Source organism: Pogoniulus pusillus, chromosome W (assembly GCF_015220805.1).
Source record: "Pogoniulus pusillus isolate bPogPus1 chromosome W, bPogPus1.pri, whole genome shotgun sequence".
Classification (NCBI taxonomy): domain Eukaryota; kingdom Metazoa; phylum Chordata; class Aves; order Piciformes; family Lybiidae; genus Pogoniulus; species Pogoniulus pusillus.
In genome coordinates, this window is record NC_087308.1 from 10,937,484 (window position 1) to 10,956,587 (window position 19,104).

The following is a 19,104-nucleotide window of genomic DNA, read 5'->3' on the forward strand; positions in this document are numbered from 1 at the left end:
TCTGCAGCCTGCCCAGCTCCCTCTGGATGCACCCCTGCCCTCTGGCAAGTTGCCTGTGCCACACAGATTTGTGCCACCTGCAGATCTGCTGAGGGTGCCCTGATTGCTGTGTGCATGTGGCTGAGAAAGATGTGCACAGCACTGGTGCCAGCACTGAGCCCTGAGCGAGCCACTTGGCACTGCTCTGCAGGGGGGCACTGTGCCCTGCTCACCACTCTCTGCCTGCCACCAGCCAGCCAAGGCCTGATCCAGCCCAATCCTCACCCAGCCCAGTCCCACTCCAGGCAGTTCCTCACCCAGCAGCTCTCAGCTATCAAGTCTGTGTGTGCCCAGTTAGGTGCCCAGAAGGCCATATGGCACAGAGCCAACTCCCACAGCTGGCAGGTTTAGCAGAGCCAGCAGTACCAGCTGGACACCATCTGCTGCAGCCATCCCTGCTGAGCACCACCTGCTGCATCCACCCCTACTGGGCACCACCTGCTGCAGCCATCCCTGCTGTGGGCAGCAGGCAGTGCCAGCTGGTTCGAGAGGGCACGGGGGTGCCTTTGGGCAGCCGGTGCCAGCCAGTGCCTGGCCAATGGCAGCAGCCACTCTGCTGACTCAGCTGTTGCCAGGCAGAGCAGCAGCCCAGGGCAGATCGCAGCCCAGGCAGGATGCCAAGGGGGGCAGCGATGCCCTGGGGCACCAAGGCCCCCTGCAGAGGGCTGTTGGGCAGGGGGCAGGTGGGGGCCAGGCAGGCAGGGCAGCCCCAGAGGCGTGCGGGGCCAGCAGCTCCCTCCGTGGGCAGAGTGCTGCAGGCAGGGCACAAGTGTGGCTGGCAGCCCTGCGGGGCAGGCTCTGCCTGGTGACTGCTGATGCTGCCCAGCCCCGCTGCTCACTGGGCCCTGCTGGGGCTGCCAGCGCCGCCCCTGGCTGGGGCTGTGCCCAGAGCTCAGCTGGCTCCGGGGGTCCCAGCAGCACTGCAGCCTCTGCTGCAGCAGCCATGGGGGCTGCAACTGCGCGGGGAGCTGTGGCCCTGCTGCTGGCACTGCTGGCGCTGGGAGCCCACCCGGCTGCTGCTGAGGAGCTCTCAGGTGGGCTGAGGCACGGGGGAGGGGCTGCCTGGGCTGGGCTGAGCTGGGCTGCTGCCAGCTGCTGGGGGGGCTGTCGGGACCCCTACTGCCTGCTGCCCTGCTGGCACCTCCCTGGCTGTGGGCAGTGCCCAGGCTGAGCTGTGGGGTCCTGTGGGGGTGAGGATCCTGCCCTGGGCAGGCAGTGGGGGAGGGTGGGAGGGGAGTGGAGGTGGGGAGGGGGCTCCGTGGTGCTTCGATGCCCTCTGTTAACCTGGCCCCTGCCCACCCAGAGGTGTTCCTGCGGATGAATAAGGCTGAGTGCCAGTTCCTGAATGGCACCGAGAGGGTCAGGTTACTCCACAGGCGAATCTACAACCGGGAGCAGTTTGCTCACTTCGACAGCGACCTGGGGGTCTTTGTGGCCGACACCCCCCTGGGTGAGTACCAAGCCCAGCTCTGGAACAGTGAAGTGGAGGAACTGGAGCGGCTCCGTGCTGCTGTGGACACCTTCTGCCGGCACAACTACGAGGCAATGAGCCAATTCACCGTGGAGAGGAGAGGTGAGAGCATGGCAGAGCCTTTCCCTGGGTGCCAGGCACAAGCCCAGCCCCTGGCACTCCCCACATCCCCCCCCCAGTGTGGGTGGGAAAGGACCTGTGGGCAGTGGGGGGAGGAGGGGGTCCAGCTGGGAGCCTGCTGGCAGCTTCAGCAGGCAGGCAGCAGCTGCTGGTGCCTTGTGCCCACTGCCCGTAGCTGAGGTGGTCCCTGCTGGGGTGGCTCTGAGCCATGCCAAGAGCCCTCCTGTGCCTTGTGGAGAGCTGGAGGGGGGCAGAGGAAAGGGGAAGTGAGTGAGGAGGCTGCCAGGGGGATGCCAAGAGAAGCTTCCCCCCACGCCCAGGGCTGCCAGGGCAGCAGTTGCCAGGGCAGAGGTGGGGAGGGAAGAGCTGAGCTGGAGCCTGCTGGAGCTGAGGCAGCAGCAGAGCACAGCCACGGCCCTGCAGCAGGGCTGGTGCCATGGGCTCCCTGCCTGGCAGAGGTGGGCAGGAAGCTCTGCAGATGCCCCAGGATGTCAACCCCCCCTTCTGCAGCAGGGTCCCCCCCAGCAGCTTGCCCAGGATGCCAAGGTGCAGGCAGCTTTGGGCTCTCTGCAGAGGAGGAGACTGCAGAGGCTCTCTGGGCAGCCTGCCCCAGGGCTCAGAGCCCTCCCAGCCAAGCAGCTCCTTCTGGTGGCAGCTGCTGGCTGGCACTTTGTGCACTTGGGCTGTGGCTGGCAGCGGGCAGAGCCTGGAGCCGTCCTCTTGCGGGCAGCCCTGAGGTGCTGCTGCTGAGCACAGAGCAGGTGCCCTGGGCTGGCAGGAAGGCAGAGTGTGGCTGTGCCAGCTGCACGCACGGCCCCTGGCGGCTGCCCGGGCTCCTGCTGCGCTGCGTGGGCAGCCCTGGGCCAGGGCGGGGCGTGACTGGGTGCAGAGCGCCCCCTGCCGGTGCTGTGCCAGCCCCTGGCCAGCTGGCTCTGGCTCTGTGCCCCCAGTGCAGCCCCAGGTGCAGGTGCATGCGGTGTGGTCGAGCTCCCTGCCCCCCAGCACCAGGCTGCTGTGTGCCGTGATGGATTTCTACCCCGCGGAGGTGGAGGTGAAGTGGCTCAGGAACGGGCAGGAGCAGACAGACAGCGTCGTGTCCACGGAGGTGCTGCAGAACGGGGACTGGAGCTACCAGGTGCTGGTGCTGCTGGAGAGCAGCCCGCAGCCTGGGGACACCTACGTGTGCCAGGTGGAGCACAGCAGCCTGCAGCACCCCATCGCCCGGCGCTGGGGTAAGGCCCTGCCCTGGCCCCTCGGGGCAGCCCCCGGGGGGCAGGGGGCTGAAGGCAGCTGCCTGCACAGGCAGGCAGGGAGGTGTGGGGCTGGGGAGAGGGAGGCTGGGGGCTGGGCTGTGCCTGCAGCTCAGCCCTCAGCCCCCTGCCCACTCTCGTCCCCACAGAGCCGCCAGCAGAGCCTGGGCGCGGCAAGCTGCTGACAGGGGTGGGGGGCTTGGTGCTGGGGCTCCTCTGCCTGGCCCTGGGGCTCTGCCTGCACCTGCGCAGCAAGGTGAGCAGGGGGACAGCGCCTGGGGGCCTCTCTCTGCCCAGAGAGCTGCTGCAGCCTGCAGCTCTGCAGCCTTCCCGCCCCGCCCCGGCCCTTCTGCTGCTGCTGCTGCTGCTCCTGCCTGCGGGGCTCTGCCTACCCCTGCTCTGCCAGGGCCTTGGCCTCCAGCCCCTGCAGCACTGCCTCCTGCCCCCCACCCCTCTCTCACTCTGCCCTTCTGCTCTGCCCACAGGCTTCCTGAAGCAGCTGCTGCTGCCCCTGCTCAGCCCCAGCCAGCCCCTGCCTGCAGCCTCAACACTGCCCCTGCAGCCCCTGCTGCCCCCCAGCCCCACGCTCACCCCAGCCCCTCTGCCCCAGCCCAGCTTGCCCCTGGCTGCTCAGCGGCCCCAGGCTTGCCAGGGCCCTGCCACGTTGGCCCTGGGCTGCTGCAGCTCTGCCCACTCCAGTGCCCCCCCATGGCCTCTTCAGCCTTGCCTGGCAGCCATGGAGCCATGGAAGGCTTTGCTTGGGAGAGAGCTCTGGGAGCAGCCAGGCCAAGCCTCCTGCCAGCCCCACCATGGCCACTGAGCCATGGCCTGCAGTGCTGTGGCTGCACCTCCTCAGAACACCTCCAGTGCTCAGCCAGTCCAACCAGCACCTGTCCCTGCCAGGGCTGCTGCTAACCCACGACCCTCAGCACCATGGCTCTAGGACTCTGAAACCCCTCCTGGGATGGGGACTCAGCCCCCTCCCTGGAGAGCCTGTGCCAGTGCTTGGGAACCTTTCAAGGTAGAAGGTTCACAGAGTCACAGAATGCCAGGTTGGAAGAGACCCCAAGGGTCACCTGCTCCACCCTTCCTGCGTGATGGTGGAGCTTAGATGTCCCAGCACCCTGCCAAACTCTCTCCAAACTGCAGGGGACTCCACTGTAACTCCTGGGAAATGATCTTCTCCTAGAGCCCAGTGTGAACCTCCCCAGCAGGGACTTGTCCCCATCCCATCCCATCCCATCCCATCCCCCTTCTCTTTGCTCCTTGGAAGGAGGGAGTCTCCCTCCTCATTCTCCGTGTGCTGGCTCATGGCAATGAGGTCTGCCCCAAGCCTTCTCTTCCCCAGGATGCACAAACCCTCCTCTCTCAGCCTCTCCTCATGTGGCAGAGGACTTCCAGGCCTCTAAGCACTCTGCTGAGCCATCTGACAGAAGAAGAGTCAAGGTGTGCTGGCAAAGGGAGCAGAGGCACATTTTGGAGGTGCCTGTGGCCCACCAGAGAATACCAAACTCTGCAGAGATCACAGCATCACAGTGTCACAGTGTCACAGCGTCACAGTGTCACAGCGTCACAGTGTCACAGCATCACAGTGTCACAGTGTCACAGTGTCACAGCGTCACAGCGTCACAGCATCACAGTGTCACAGCATCACAGTTTCACAGTATCATAGTATCACAGTGTCACAGTATCACAGCGTCACAGCATCACAGCATCACAGTATCACAGCATCACAGTGTCACAGTGTCACAGCATCACAGTATCACAGTGTCACAGTGTCACAGTATCACAGCGTAACAGCATCACAGTATCACAGTGTGTCCTGGTTTTGGGCTGATCCCTCCCCCAGGAAGAAAATTCACAACACAAACCCCCCTACTTTTTGAAAGTCAGGGAAAGATGAAATTGTATTTTCTTATAATATAAGTATAACAATGTAAAGAGAAATAATAACTAGAGAAGGAAGGAAGGAAAAAAAAACAATACAATAACCTTAAGGGAGATGGGGAAGGGGTCAAGCGGCGGCGAAGCAGCAGAAGCAGCAGTAGCCAAAACAGCAGCCGGGGAAGATAGGCGAAGCTGCAGCAGCAGAAGCCAGCGGGAGAAAGGGGGAGAACAAACTGTGCTTCTAGACATTAAGTTCTTGATGCTCCAATGAAATTATATTAATTTATCTATTGTTGCCATTTATGTGGCCTATCCCTGGAATGTTCATCTCTCCCCTATGTCTGAGATAGAGGATCAGCTCAAACGGCCACAATCCACCCCTTTAATATAATTTACCATTGCAGCATCAAGTCATTCTATGTAACTAGGAATAACATCAGTATCGTAGATGGTCATTTTTTTCCAGGCTTCAAGCATCTTTCTTCAATCTTTGGTCATTCATCTTCTTATTTCCATCTGCCTCAGGCATTGGCTAGCTCAATGTTTTTTTTTCAATGAGTGGAACAGAGCAGGACTCTTGGCACTCTCAGGGCTCATGCTCATGGGTAGCGGGCTCTTCATGGCTTTCCTTGGACACCACAATCATCTGCAAAAGAACTCATAACAACATATCTACATTCTTTCTGCCAATGTCAGATTCTTTTGTGGCACACATTGTATTTTACTGTTTTTCTGCATAACCCAATATGTATGACCAGGTCCTTCAGCAGAAACCACCCCTCGGACAGGTGTAGCCTCCCCCGAAGGGGAGAATACCCAAACAGACTTGCCTAACAAATTCTTTTCACAAATGACAGGAACCCTGTCACCTTCTACCTTTTGTAAGACCTCTGAATGAGCTGGGCCAGCTCGGTTGGTGGAATCTCTACTATTCACTACCCAAGTGGCTTGGGCTAGATGTTTCTCCCAGTTCTTTAACATTCCTCCCCCCATTGCCTTTAAAGTTGTTTTCAACAAGCCATTGTAACGTTCAATTTTGCCTGAGGCGGGTGCATAGTAGGGGATGTGATAGATGCACTCAATGCCGTGCTCTTTGGCCCAAGATTTTATGAGATTGTTTTTAAAGTGGGTACCATTATCTGATTCAATTCTTTCTGGAGTGCCATGTCGCCACAGGATTTGTCTTTCCAAGCCCAAAATGGTGTTACGTGCAGTGGCACGGGAAACTGGATAGGTTTCCAGCCATCCGGTGCTTGCTTCCACCAAGCTCAGCACATATTGCTTTCCAGTCTGAGAACGAGGTAGAGTGATGTAATCAATCTGCCACCCTTCACCGTATTTGTCCTTTGCCCATCGCTCACCATACCACAAGGGCTTCAGACACTTGGCTTGCTTAATAGTAGCACAAATATCACAGTTATGTATAACTTGTGTTATAGCGTCCATGGAGATGTTGATTGCTCTGTCCCGTGCCCATTGGTAGGTAGCATCTCTGCCTTGATGTCCTGAGGAATCATGGGCCCACCGGGCTAAGAACAGTTCACCTCGGTGTTCCCAATCTAAATCCAAATCACAATTTACATCGGTCTGAAACACCTTGGCAGATAGATCTGCCTGATGGTTGTGCTGATGTTCCTCAGTAGCTTTACTTTTGGGCATGTGAGCGTCTATGTGTCGTACTCTTACAGGGATTTTCTCTAGACGGGTAGCAATGTCCTGCCATAAGTCAGCAGCCCAAATTGGCTTTCCTTTCCATTGCCAATTATTTCTTTTCCAGTCCTTTAGCCAACCCCATAAGGCATTAGCCACCATCCATGAATCAGTATAGAGGTAAAGCATGGGCCAGTTCTCACGTTCAGCCACGTTAAGAGCAAATTGGATAGCTTTTACTTCTGCAAACTGGCTTGACTCACCTTCTCCAGCTTTTGTTTCAGCCACTGCCCGTATAGGGCTCCAAACTGCAGCTCTCCATTTTCTCTTGTTTCCAACAAGGCGACAGGAACCATCAGTAAATAGAGCATAGTTTCTTTCTTCTTCCGACAAATCACTGTAAGGAGGAGCTTCTTCAGCCCGACTCATTCGCTCCTCTGGAGGATTTATACAGTTTGTACCTTCTGGCCAGTTGGTGATCACCTCCACTATGCCAGGTCGTTCAAGGCTCCCCATGTGTGCTCGCTGTGTTATGAGAGCCATCCACTTAGACCAGGTAGCATCGGTTGCGTGATGTGGCGATGACCCCTTTCCCTTAAACATCCAGTTCAAAACTGGTAATCTGGGAGCCAAAAGAAGCTGAGAGTCTGTTCCTATTACTTCTGAAGCAGCTTTCACACCTTCATAAGCAGCAAGGATCTCTTTCTCTGTTGGTGTATAGTTTACTTCTGACCCTCTATATCCTCTACTCCAGAAACCAAATGGTCGGCCACGTGTTTCTCCTGGGGCTCTCTGCCATAGGCACCAGGTTGGACCATTATCACTCGCAGCCGTATACAGAATGTTCTTAATGTCTGGACCAGTTCGAACAGGCCCCAAACCCATTGCATGAACTACTTCCTGGTTTATCTGATCAAAGGCTGCTTGTTGTTCAGGTCCCCACTGAAAGTTGTTTCTCTTTCGAGTTATATCATATAAAGGTTTTACAATTTGGCTGTACCCAGGGATGTGCAGCCTCCAAAATCCAACTGTTCCTAAGAAAGACAATGTGTCCTTCTTATTTGTGGGATTTGCCATGGCAGAAACCTTATTTATCACATCCATTGGAATGTGACGGCGACCATCTTGCCAAAGAATTCCCAAGAACTGAATCTCTCTAGCAGGTCCTTTCACCTTGTCTCGCTTTATGGCAAAACCTGCCTTCAGCAGAATGTCAATTATTTTGTTACCTTTTTCAAAAACTTCCTGTGCCGTGTTCCCCCAGACAATGATGTCAACAATGAACTGCAGGTGCTCTGGAGCTCCATCTTTCTCCAATGCATCATGGATCACTGCATGACAGATCGTTGAGCTGTGCTTCCACCCCTGGGGCAAACGATTAAACGTATACTGAATCCCCCTCCAAGTGAAAGCAAATTGAGGCTTGCATTCTTCTGCTATTGGAATAGAAAAGAAAGCATTAGCAACATCTATGGTTGCATACCATTTGGCCTCCTTGGATTCCAGCTCATATTGGAGTTCTAACATGTCCGGCACAGCAGAACTCATGGGCGGAGTCACTTCATTTAGGCCGCGGAAATCAACTGTAAGTCGCCACTCTCCATTTCCCTTTCGCACAGGCCATATGGGACTATTGAAAGGTGAATGGGTCTTTTTAATGACGTCCTGGCACTCCAGATGATGAATCAGATCATGTATGGGCACCAAAGAGTCACGGTTTGTTCTATATTGCCTGTGGTGTACAATTTGGGTGGCAACTGGCAACTTCACATCCTCTACATTATGCTGCCCAACAACTGCAGACTCATCTGAGAGCTCAGGCCTAGCAGGCAACTTCAGTTTGTCTCCAACAGCTTCTACAGTTGCTATTCTAAAGGTCCACTTAAAACCCTTGGGATCTTTAAAACGCCCTTCTCTCAGAAAGTCAATTCCCAAGATGCAAGGTGCATTTGGACCTGTTACAATGACATGCCTTCGCCAATCACTTCCAGTCAAACTCATCTCTGCCTCTAACCTTGTCAATTCTTGAGAGCCTCCTGTAATTCCAGAAATAGTAATAGACTCCATTCCTTTACAGTTTGAAGGCATCAATGTGCATTGTGCACCCGTGTCCACTAGAGCCCTGTATTTCTGAATTTTCAAGGTACCAGGCCATTTAACATATACATTCCAGTATATTCTGTTGTCTTCCTGGTCCCTGGCCTCCGCCTGGTAAGAGGCAGGGCCCCCCCTAATGTTGGCCATTACAATTGCAATTGGCACAGTGTTTAGTGGTGTTAGTTGAATCATCACCAGAACCATCTGAGTCATGTGGTGAAACTGAGGCGACTACTCTTTTAGGCTTCTCACTCTGTAACTCTCTCACTCTTTTTAGGAGAAGAGAGGTAGGTTTTCCATCCCATTTATCCATGTTTTCACCAAACTGGTCACGTAGGATTAACCAAAGAGACCCACGTGACTGTTGTCTATTTTTTAGTGAGTTAGGTTGAATTGGTCTTCTAGGAAGACGCCTATCCCTGATGGCCGAGACATGTACCCACTCTGAGGGTGAAGAAGAAAGTTCACTGTCCTTTGCCAACTGGGATAGGGAGGTTTTAAATTCCTCCTTGAGTTGTTTCATGCTATCTTTAATCTCTTCAGTCATAGTATTTATGGCTGACACCATAGCATTAACCGTAAGGCTATCCTCCATTTGCCTCATTTGATCAGCGAATTCACCCACAGTCATAGAAGTTGTTGCATCGTCTTTCCCCACCATCTTACTTGCCAATGTATGGGCATAACTAGAGGGGGCAAGCTGAATAAGTTTCTTTAGGAGAGCTCGGCTCATTGGTATCTCCTCAGGGTTCTCTGTTGTATAATCTCCATAGATTAGCTCTCTTATGGCCATCTCTCGCAAGCACTGAACCCCCTGTTCAATTGTGTTCCAGTGTAAGGGTCTCCAGGGTAAATCATCCCTGCTAGGGTACCGCAGTACCACAGCTGTCAATACGCGTGACCAGAGGTTAGAGTTGCCACCAAGATGTCCTAAGTGTTTATCTATGCCATTGTCTCTTGAGAAAACTCCCAACTGCCTTACTGTCGGAGGGTTTATTTTTATGGTGTCCATGCCTCCATCCCAGCATCTGTTCAGCCAACTCATCAGCAGTTCTCGCTCTTTCCGGGCATAGTCTTGCCTAATATGCCTGACCTCCTTCCTTGGCAACAGGGCTCCCTCCTCATCATCACTATCGTCACTATCATCTGTCTCCTGAATATGTTTTTCCTTTGCTTTTGCCTTTCCACTCCTTGTGCCCACAAGGGTACTGGCCTTCACACCAGCCGATGTACCTTCTCCTGGATCCTCTTTCTTTTGTTCACCCTGCTCTGTTTTATCCCCATTGTCATCTGAGCTATCTCAACCCCCAAGGCTAGCTGCCATTTTTCTCCTCGTTTTAACCGGGGCAAGGGAGACCTTATCTAAGGTAAACTCTGTCTTACTCTGGGAGGTGGTTTTCACTGAATCATCTGAGTTTTGTTTGTCTGCCTGGCTCTGTTCCACACGCGGTAGTGGGGCTGAGGCAGAAGGACCCTTCCCCACAGCAGCAACAGCAGCTGGCTCAGCAGAGACAAACAGGGCTAAGGCAGGAGCAGTGGCATTAGCAGGCTTGATGGTGTTAGTGGGTTCGCCTTCCGAGGACCTCGCCGCCTCCCCCGGGACCGCTTCCAGTCCCCTGGTTGCAGGCAAAAGAATCTTTGCCTCAGCAGCCTCTCTGCTGGCAGAGGCTCTGGTGTCAGCGACCCTCCTACAGATCAAAACGTTCAAGCCGCATTTTCCACAAACCAGTTCCTCAACTTTATCTGTCCGAGGAACTTTGCCATAGCCCACACTGTCTGCAGCCAGATCTGCCGCCGCCGCAGCAGCCCTTTGTGACTGCACTTCTGCAGGGGTTCCATCGCCTCTACCTTTACTTTCCTCCGTTCTATTAGGTACGAATGGGAACCAGATTGTTTCCTGCCTCCATGCTTCAGGGTCAGTGGGGTACGGGCCATGTCCAACAATCTTTTCTCCTCTCAAAGGCTCCGAGGCAGGACGTTTCACTGCCCTGCGAGCAGTCTGTCTGCCCGGTGCCGTGGCCCTCCCTCCCCCACTTCGGTTGCAGACTGTTTCTTTAACCCTTAGCTCCCTACTATTGCCTCCAGAGAAGGTAAAAACCTCACTTACAGCCTGTTTATTCCTGCATTTCTCTTGTCTCCACACTATAACCAGACCTACAATAGCAGCCAAAAACATCAAGTTCACACATATTAGGCAGGCTACTGGGTAGCTCATCTCTTCCAAATAACTCCTAGTCTCTGACACCAATGTCACATACGGCACACCCTCAACGACATTCCTAAACCCTAAAATATTCCTAACAACATCTCCAACCTTCCTTAGCACAGCTTTTACCGAGTCCCAGACCATCTTAGCAAAGAATGAACACACCTGGTAGTGCACCATAGCTGTAAAACACTGCTGAACCGACAGAGTCAGAATTGAGGCAATAATAGGCCAGAATATATCAAACAACTTCATTTTTCCCTGATGTTCTTATTCTGATTATAAATCAACAGGGGGAAAGGAAAAAAAACAAAACAACAAACCAAGATCGTGCCCCATGTTAAGGTGCCAAAAGAATCCTGTCCTGGGTTTGGGCTGATCCCTCCCCCAGGAAGAAAATTCACAACACAAACTCCCCTACTTTTTGAAAGTCAGGGAAAGATGAAATTGTATTTTCTTATAATATAACAATGTAAAGAGAAATAATAACTAGAGAAGGAAGGAAGGAAAAAAAAACAATACAATAACCTTAAGGGAGATGGGGAAGGGGTCAAGCGGCAGCGAAGCAGCAGAAGCAGCAGTAGCCAAAACAGCAGCCGGGGAAGATAGGCGAAGCTGCAGCAGCAGAAGCCAGCGGGAGAAAGGGGGAGAACAAACTGTGCTTCTAGACATTAAGTTCTTGATGCTCCAATGAAATTATATTAATTTATCTATTGTTGCCATTTATGTGGCCTATCCCTGGAATGTTCATCTCTCCCCTATGTCTGAGATAGAGGATCAGCTCAAAAGGCCACACAGTGTCACAGCATCACAGCGTCACAGCGTCACAGTGTCACAGCATCACAGTGTCACAGTGTCACAGCATCACAGTATCACAGTGTCACAGTGTCAGTGTCACAGTGTCACAGCATCACAGTATAACAGCATTGCAGTATCACAGTATCACAGCATTGCAGTGTCACAGTGTCACAGCATCACAGTATCAGTGTCACAGCATCACAGTGTCACAGCATCACAGTATCACAGTGTCACAGCATCACAGCGTCACAACATCACAGTGTCACAGCATCACAGCGTCACAGTATCACAGTATCACAGTATCGCAGCGTCACAGAATCACAGTGTCACAGTATCACAGTGCCACAGCATCACAGCAGCACAGTATCACAGCATCATAGCATCACAGCATCACAGCATCACAGCATCACAGCGTCACAGCATCACAGTATCACAGCATCACAGTGTACCACAGTATCACAGTATCACCAAGGTTGGAAGAGACCTCACAGATCATCAAGTCCAACCCTTTACCACAGAGCTCAAGGCTAGACCATGGCACCAAGTGCCATGTCCAACCTTGCCTTGAACTGCCCCAGGGACGGCGACTCCACCACCTCCCCGGGCAGCCCATTCCAGTGGCCAATGACTCTCTCAGTGAAGAACTTTCTCCTCACCTCAAGCCTAAATTTCCCCTGGCACTGCCTGAGGCTGTGTCCTCTCGTTCTGGTGCTGGCCACCTGAGAGAAGAGAGCAACCTCCTCCTGGCCACAACCTCCCCTCAGGTAGTTGTAGACAGCAATAAGGTCACCCCTGAGCCTCCTCCTCTCCAGGCTAACCAATCCCTCAGCCTCTCCTCGTAGGGCTGTGCTCAAGGCCTCTCCCCAGCCTCGTCACCCTTATCTGGACACGCTCAAGCATCTCAATGTCTCTCCTAAACTGGGGGGCCCAGAACTGAACACAGTACTCAAGGTGTGGTCTAACCAGTGCAGAGTACAGGGGCAGAATGACCTCCCTGCTCCTGCTGACCACACCATTCCTGATGCAGGCCAGGATGCCACTGGCTCTCTTGGCCACTTGGGCACACTGCTGGCTCATCTTCAGGCGGGTATCAATCAGCACCCCCAGATCCCAGATTTTTGTCTGTAGCCATCAGTTGATAACTTCAGGGCTGCTGCAGCAGTGCCTGCAGCTGCTCCTTGGAGAGCTCTGCTATGTGAGCTTGCAGAGGCCCAGACCTGCAGTGGCTAAGGAAAGCAGGAAGGAGATAGAGGAGAAATGGAGATATGCTGACATCAGCAATAAAGAAGGGTCTGCTGAGCAGAGGTGAATGTGAGAAAGACTTGGGGGAAGGGGGGAGAGTTCATCACAGGCAACCACTCCAAGACCACTGGGGTGGGTTGGAATTGGGGTGGAGAATGGGGAAATATCTCTGTTAATGACCTCCAAGAGCTCACTGCCATAACCCTGCCTCTTACTACACCTGTGCCTGCTCCTGGGGCATGAGCTGTGGCTTGTGCCAGCCTGGGGCATGCAGGCCTGATGGAGCCATCCTGCTGCACCCAGGGCTGCAATAAAACAGACCTACTGCAGAGCTCTGCCTGAGTTTTGGGGTTCATCTTGCAGGTCCATCCCAGCAGGCCAAGAACAGTCCCTGCCCGTGGGTTTGAAGCAGCAGCCCTTGGAGGTGCTCTTGGTGCAATGGCTGAGTCCTGTCTGCCCTGCTTCTGAGGTGCAGCTGCCAGAGCTCAGCCCCTCCACGTGAGGAGGATGTTCAAAGGGCTGAGCTGGGGCAGGTGGGCTTAAAAATAGTGCTGTGAACCCAGGGCTGGAGCCTGGCAGCTGAAGGGCTGCAGGAAGGATGGAGGAGGCGGAAGGGGCAGCGGTACAGGCAGAGGAGATGCTGCGGGGGTGACGTCCCTGGCAGCGAGTCTGCCTGGTGCGCACAGTGGCAGAGGACAGCAGATCTTGGCCAGCAGAAAATGGGCCCCCAAATCCTTTGTTTGTAAACAAAAGATCTTTGTGGGCCCCCCCAAAGGCATCAGAAACCTCCCAGGAGAGCTCTGTGCCAGCTCGGTGGGAAATGTCACTGCGAGGTGAAGGAGCATCCCTGCAAGTGGCATACAGAGACAGAACAGAAGAGCCTTTGTTGACTGCTCAAGAAGAGAAGAATCCTTGGGGCAAGCAGGGCTGAGCCCCTCAGGCCCTGGCAGCACCCAAATGATGCTGAAAAATGGAAACCTTCATCTTCTAGGGGGAAAATGAGGAAAAGGCAACTTCTGTCTGCAGGCAGAGGGGACACAGCGAGGAGATGCTGCCAGGAGCCTCTCTGGCCTCACCAAGACCCCTCCAAATGAGCCCCACAGCCCAGGGTGCTGAGGGGGAGGAAGGTGTGGAAAGGTGGAAACATCCTGCCCCAGATGAAGGTTGGGGATCTCCCATCCATGGGGTTTGTTTCCACCTCTTGAGAACATCAGAATCTTCCAGATCAGAGCTTCAGCCTCGCTCTGCTCATGGCCATAAGCAGAAGCCAAGGGAAGGCCTGAAGAACCAGATGTGCTCTCTCCACTGCAGTGCAAGTGAAGAGCTGTGACCTTGCAGTGCTCAAAGGGGACAAGAAGAAGGACTGGGTGGGGGGTGTTTAGCAGGGCCTGTTACAAAGAGTGGATCAGGCATTCACTGCTAGGTGCTAGGAAGCACTGTGCTGGATCAAGAACTGGCTGGATGGCAGAGCCCAGAGTGGTGGTGAATGGTGCCACATGCAGTTGACAGCTGTCACTAGTGGTGTTCCCCAAGGATCAGTGCTGGGCCCAGTCCTGTTCAATATCTTTATGGATGACCTGGAGCAGGGGATCGAGTCCAGCAGCAGTGAGTTTGCAGATGACACCAAGCTAGGAGCAGTGTGGATCTGTTGGAAGGTAGGAGAGCCCTGCAGAGGGACCTGGGCAGGCTGCACGGGTGGGCAGAGGCCAATGGGATGAGATCAAACAAAGCCAAGTGCAGGGTTCTGCACTTTGGCCACAACAACCCCAAGCAGTGCTACAGAAAGGGGCCAGAGTGGCTGAGAGCAGCCAGGAGGAAAGGGACCTGAGGATACTGATAGATAATAGGCTGAAGCTGAGCCAGAAGTGTGCCCAGGTGGCCAAGAGAGCCAATGGCATCCTGGCCTGCATCAGGAGCAGTGTGGCCAGTAGGACAAAGGAGGTTATTCTGCCCCTGTGCTCAGCACTGGTCAGGCCACACCTTGAGTGCTGTGTCCAGTTCTGGGTCCCTCAATTCAAGAGAGATGTTGAGGTGCTGGAAGGTGTCCAGAGAAGGGCAGCAAGGCTGGTGAGGGGCCTGGAACACAAACCCTATGAGGAGAGGCTGATGGAGCTGGGGGTGTGCAGCCTGCAGCAGAGGAGGCTCAGGGCAGAGCTCATTGCTGGCTACAACTGCCTGCAGGGAGGCTGTAGCCAGGTGGGGTTGGGCTCTTCTCCCAGGCAACCAGCAATAGAACAAGGGGACACAGCCTCAAGTTGTGCTGGGGCAGGTCTAGACTGGATGTTAGGAGGAAGTTGCTGGCAGAGAGAGTGATTGGCATAGGAATGGGCTGCCCAGGGAGGTGGTGGAGTGGCTGTGCCTGGAGGTGTTGCAGCCAAGCCTGGCTGGGGCACTTAGTGCCATGGTCTGGTTGGCTGGATGGGGCTGGGTGCTAGGTTGGCCTAGATGAGCTTGGAGGGCTCTTCCAAGCTGCTTGATTCTATGATTCTATGATCACTGGAACATTTATCCAGCAGCACACCAGGCACCAAAGCTCCCAAACCATTGCTGACACCCAATAGCAAACAGATACCCTGGAGATGAAAACACTGGATGCTCTTGGAGGTCTTTTCCAACAGGCTTGACTCTGTGATTCTCAGGGGAGATGGGTTTGCTTTGAGGGGCACCACTTGTAACTGGTGTCCAGTTGGACATGGAGACACTAAGTCCAGCATGCACCACTCAGCCTGATGGCACCCACAGCCTGTCCATGCCATCAGTGAAGTCAGAGGGTGCCAGTTCCTGCAGAAATGCCTGAGGGACAGCACTTGCAGCCCTTTGCCACTTGGCTGTTGCCATAGCAACTGCAGCTTGTAGGTCTGTGGCTCAGCCATAGAATCATAGAATCATAGAATCATAGAATCATAGAATCAAGCAGGCTGGATGACAGCTCCAGTGCCCTCCCTATTGTGTCACAAAAACCTCTCTATGATGTCACAAAATGCCTTCTATGACATCACATAGACTGCTCTATAATGTCACAAAGTCCTCCCTGTGATGTCACACTCCCCTATCTATGATACCATGGAATGCCTTCTAGGATGACACACAGACCTCCCCATGTTGTCCGACGTGAAGCAGGGTTCCATGTGAACAGCAGTTGAACATGGGTCGGTCCTAAGCGATAGGCGAACGCCGTTCGGAAGGGGCGGGCGATGGCCTCCGTTGCCCTCAGCCGATCGAAAGGGAGTCGGGTTCAGATCCCCGAATCCGGAGTGGCGGAGACGGGTGCCGCGAGGCGCCCAGCGCGGTGACGCAACCGATCCCGGAGAAGCCAGCGGGAGCCCCGGGGAGAGTTCTCTTTTCTTTGTGAAGGGCCGGGCGCCCTGGAATGGGTTCACCTCGAGAGAGGGGCCCACACCTTGGAAAGCGTCACAGTTCCGGCAGCGTCCGGTGAGCTCTCGCTGGCCCGTGATAATCCGGGTAAGAGGGTGTAAGTCTCGCACCGGGCCGTACCCATATCCGCAGCAGGTCTCCAAGGTGAACAGCCTCTGGCATGTTGGAACAATGTAGGTAAGGGAAGTCGGCAAGCCGGATCCGTAACTTCGGGATAAGGATTGGCTCTAAGGGCTGGGTCGGTCGGGCTGGGGTGCAAAGCGGGGCTGGGTGCGTGCCGCAGCTGGACGAGGCATGGCGGGGGCGGCGGGGCGCGTGGGCGGCGGCGACTCTGGACGCGTGCTGGGCCCTTCCCGTGGATCGCCTAGCAGCCGGCTTAGAACTGGTGCGGACCAGGAGAATCCGACTGTTTAATTAAAACAAAGCATCGCGAAGGCCCGCGGCGGGTGTTGATGCGATGTGATTTCTGCCCAGTGCTCTGAATGTCAAAGTGAAGAAATTCAATGAAGCGCAGGTAAACGGCGGGAGTAACTCCCTGGGGGAGAGACTGTCAGCATTCCCGGATGCATATGGGGGTCCCCCCTCGCCCGCCCAAAGGACTGATTCCCCGGAAGGGGATCGCGAATTGAGTGGGATTGAGGAGGAAGGCTTGCCTGCTGCCCCTGGCTCTGCTGGTCTTGTCTCTCCATTAACTGTATCGCCCGAGATGGCAAGTGCAGCTGACGTCTCACCAGGTATGCCTGTGGTGAAGATGCCTGACAAAAATTCACCTTGTCCCTGCTGCGCCACTCGAGTAGGAAAACTGACGGGACTAATTGACCATCTGAGGAGAGCCCATGGAAAAAGAAAGATCATTTTCCAATGTGCCCAATGCAGGAGGACTGATTTGAAACATCACAGTATCTCCTGCCACATACCCCGGTGTCGAGGGGTCCAGGATTCTGCCCAGCATGAGGGATTCCAGTGTGCGGAAAGTAAGCGAGCATTCCAAACCAAAATTGGCTTGGGTCAGCACAAACATACTGCCCACCCCGCCGTGAGAAATAAAGAGAGAATTGAAATGACTCGCCCCAAAGAGTGCTCTAGGCGAGGTGCCCATAAGCAAGTTTGGTCACAAGAGGAAATTGAACTGTTGCGAAATTTAAATGAACAATTCAAAGGAACCAAGAATATTAACAAACTAATTGCCGAATATTTGCCATCTAAAACGGCTAAACAAATTAGCGATAAAAGAAGGCTGTTGGAAAGAACGGTACAGCCGCCTGAAATTAAAGCGACACCTGGGCGTAAAAGTAAATTGAAACTGGGTAAAAAGATTGATTTATTGTCTGAAGGTGGTGGGGAAGTTCTTGCTATTATAGATGAACTATTAGTGAATGGGTTACAACTGGAACTGTGTCGGCCCTACAAACAGAATTCAATCAAATTATCGAAGACAAGAAAGATCCAACTAAAATTATAAACGAAGTGGCTGAGGGGGAATACTCGCACCTCTTTGAGAAGGTGTTGGAGAATAAGAAACCATCTAAAAAGAGTCATCAAAAACCCCAGCCCAAATTGCCTCAGAAGGAGTGGATGAGAAAAAGATCTAAAAAGCGTGGACTGTTCTTCAGATTCCAGCGCCTCATATGGTTGAACAGAGGCAAACTTGCTAACATCATTCTGGATGACGAGGACTGTTCACAGTGTGCCATCCCTCTGGAAGAGGTTAGTAACATCTTCAAATCGAGATGGGAGTCTCAAAATATATTCACAGGACTTGGTAGTTTTGAGTCCCAGGGAAGGGCGGACAATTCGGCTTTCTATATGATGATCACAGAAAAGGAGATCTTCATGAATATTAATGAAATGAACAAAAAATCTGCGCCAGGCCCTGACGGGTTTACTATTAAAGACCTTTTGAAACTAGACCCGAAATGTCATGAACTAAGGGAATTGTACAACCTCTGGCTTCTAACTGGTAGAATCCCCGATGTCATCAAGGGGTGTAAGACTATTCTGATACCAAAATCTTCAGCGCCCGAACGCCAAAATGACATCAATAATTGGCAACCAATCACAATTGGTTCCATCATATTGAGACTCTACTCGAGAATTCTGACTGCCAGGCTGACAAAGGCGTGTCCCATCAACCCGAGGCAGAGAGGATTTATTAGGTCCTCCGGGTGTGCGGAAAATTTAAAATTACTACAATTGATAATCAGAAATGCTAAGAAACATCATAAACCCCTCGGTGTTGTCTTTGTCGACCTGGCCAAAGCCTTCGACTCTGTTAACCATCCCGTATTCTAACTGTGTTGCTACAAAAGGGCGTGGATAAGCATATTATTGGTTTAATCAAAGATTTTTACGACAATATCCATACTCATATTAAAACTAAACTAGGCCAAACTGAGGAAATTGGGATAAAACCTGGTGTAAAGCAAGGCGACCCCATGTCAGGTGTCCTAAGACGTGAGAGGCGCCGGCGGCGTCCTCGGTTCCGGGTACCCACGGGTGCCGGCCGCGAGCAGCCTTGTGTAGCAGGGGTTGGCTGAGCCGAGAGAAAGAGAGCAGCTTTTATTTTAACCGATGGTGGAAGCAAAGGAGCGAAAGATGACGCCGAAAGAGAGAGTGTTCAAGCCGCGTGAGGCCTCGCCTGCCAGGGCAGGGTCCGAGGGTTTCCCGTTGCGTGTGCCATGGCGTCAGAAGGGCGGTTGGCCTCGTTGTCGTCAGTTGCCGCAGCCCCCGCTCGCTGCCGAGCGAGCCGCCCCAGGCAGGGTTCTGGGTTGTGCCGTGGTGCCGGCCGTCTCCACGGGTCACTGTCTCCTCTAGCACGTCGTGGTGCTCCTGTGGCAAGGCCGGTGAGAGGAGAGAGCGTCTCCTTGCCGGCGCCGGGTGTGTGGGCATGTGTGGAGCGGGCTGCTGCCTCGATCGCGCCCAGGATGGGGCAGCCAGGGCCGGCCTTTGCGGGGGGGGCAGGTCAGCCC

The 19,104-nt window shown here is 53.9% G+C and overlaps 1 protein-coding gene across 1 annotated transcript; it reads left to right on the forward strand.

Moving 5' to 3' along the window:
- Window positions 1-982: 982 nt before the first annotated feature.
- LOC135192838 (class II histocompatibility antigen, B-L beta chain-like) lies at window positions 983-3,418 on the forward strand. The gene is made up of 5 exons (XM_064176213.1): window positions 983-1,073; window positions 1,343-1,612; window positions 2,581-2,862; window positions 3,030-3,136; window positions 3,366-3,418. The coding sequence occupies exons 1-5, from the start codon at window positions 983-985 to the stop codon at window positions 3,372-3,374; spliced, it is 759 nt and encodes a 252-aa protein (XP_064032283.1). The 3' UTR covers window positions 3,375-3,418.
- The last annotated feature ends 15,686 nt before the right edge of the window (window positions 3,419-19,104 follow it).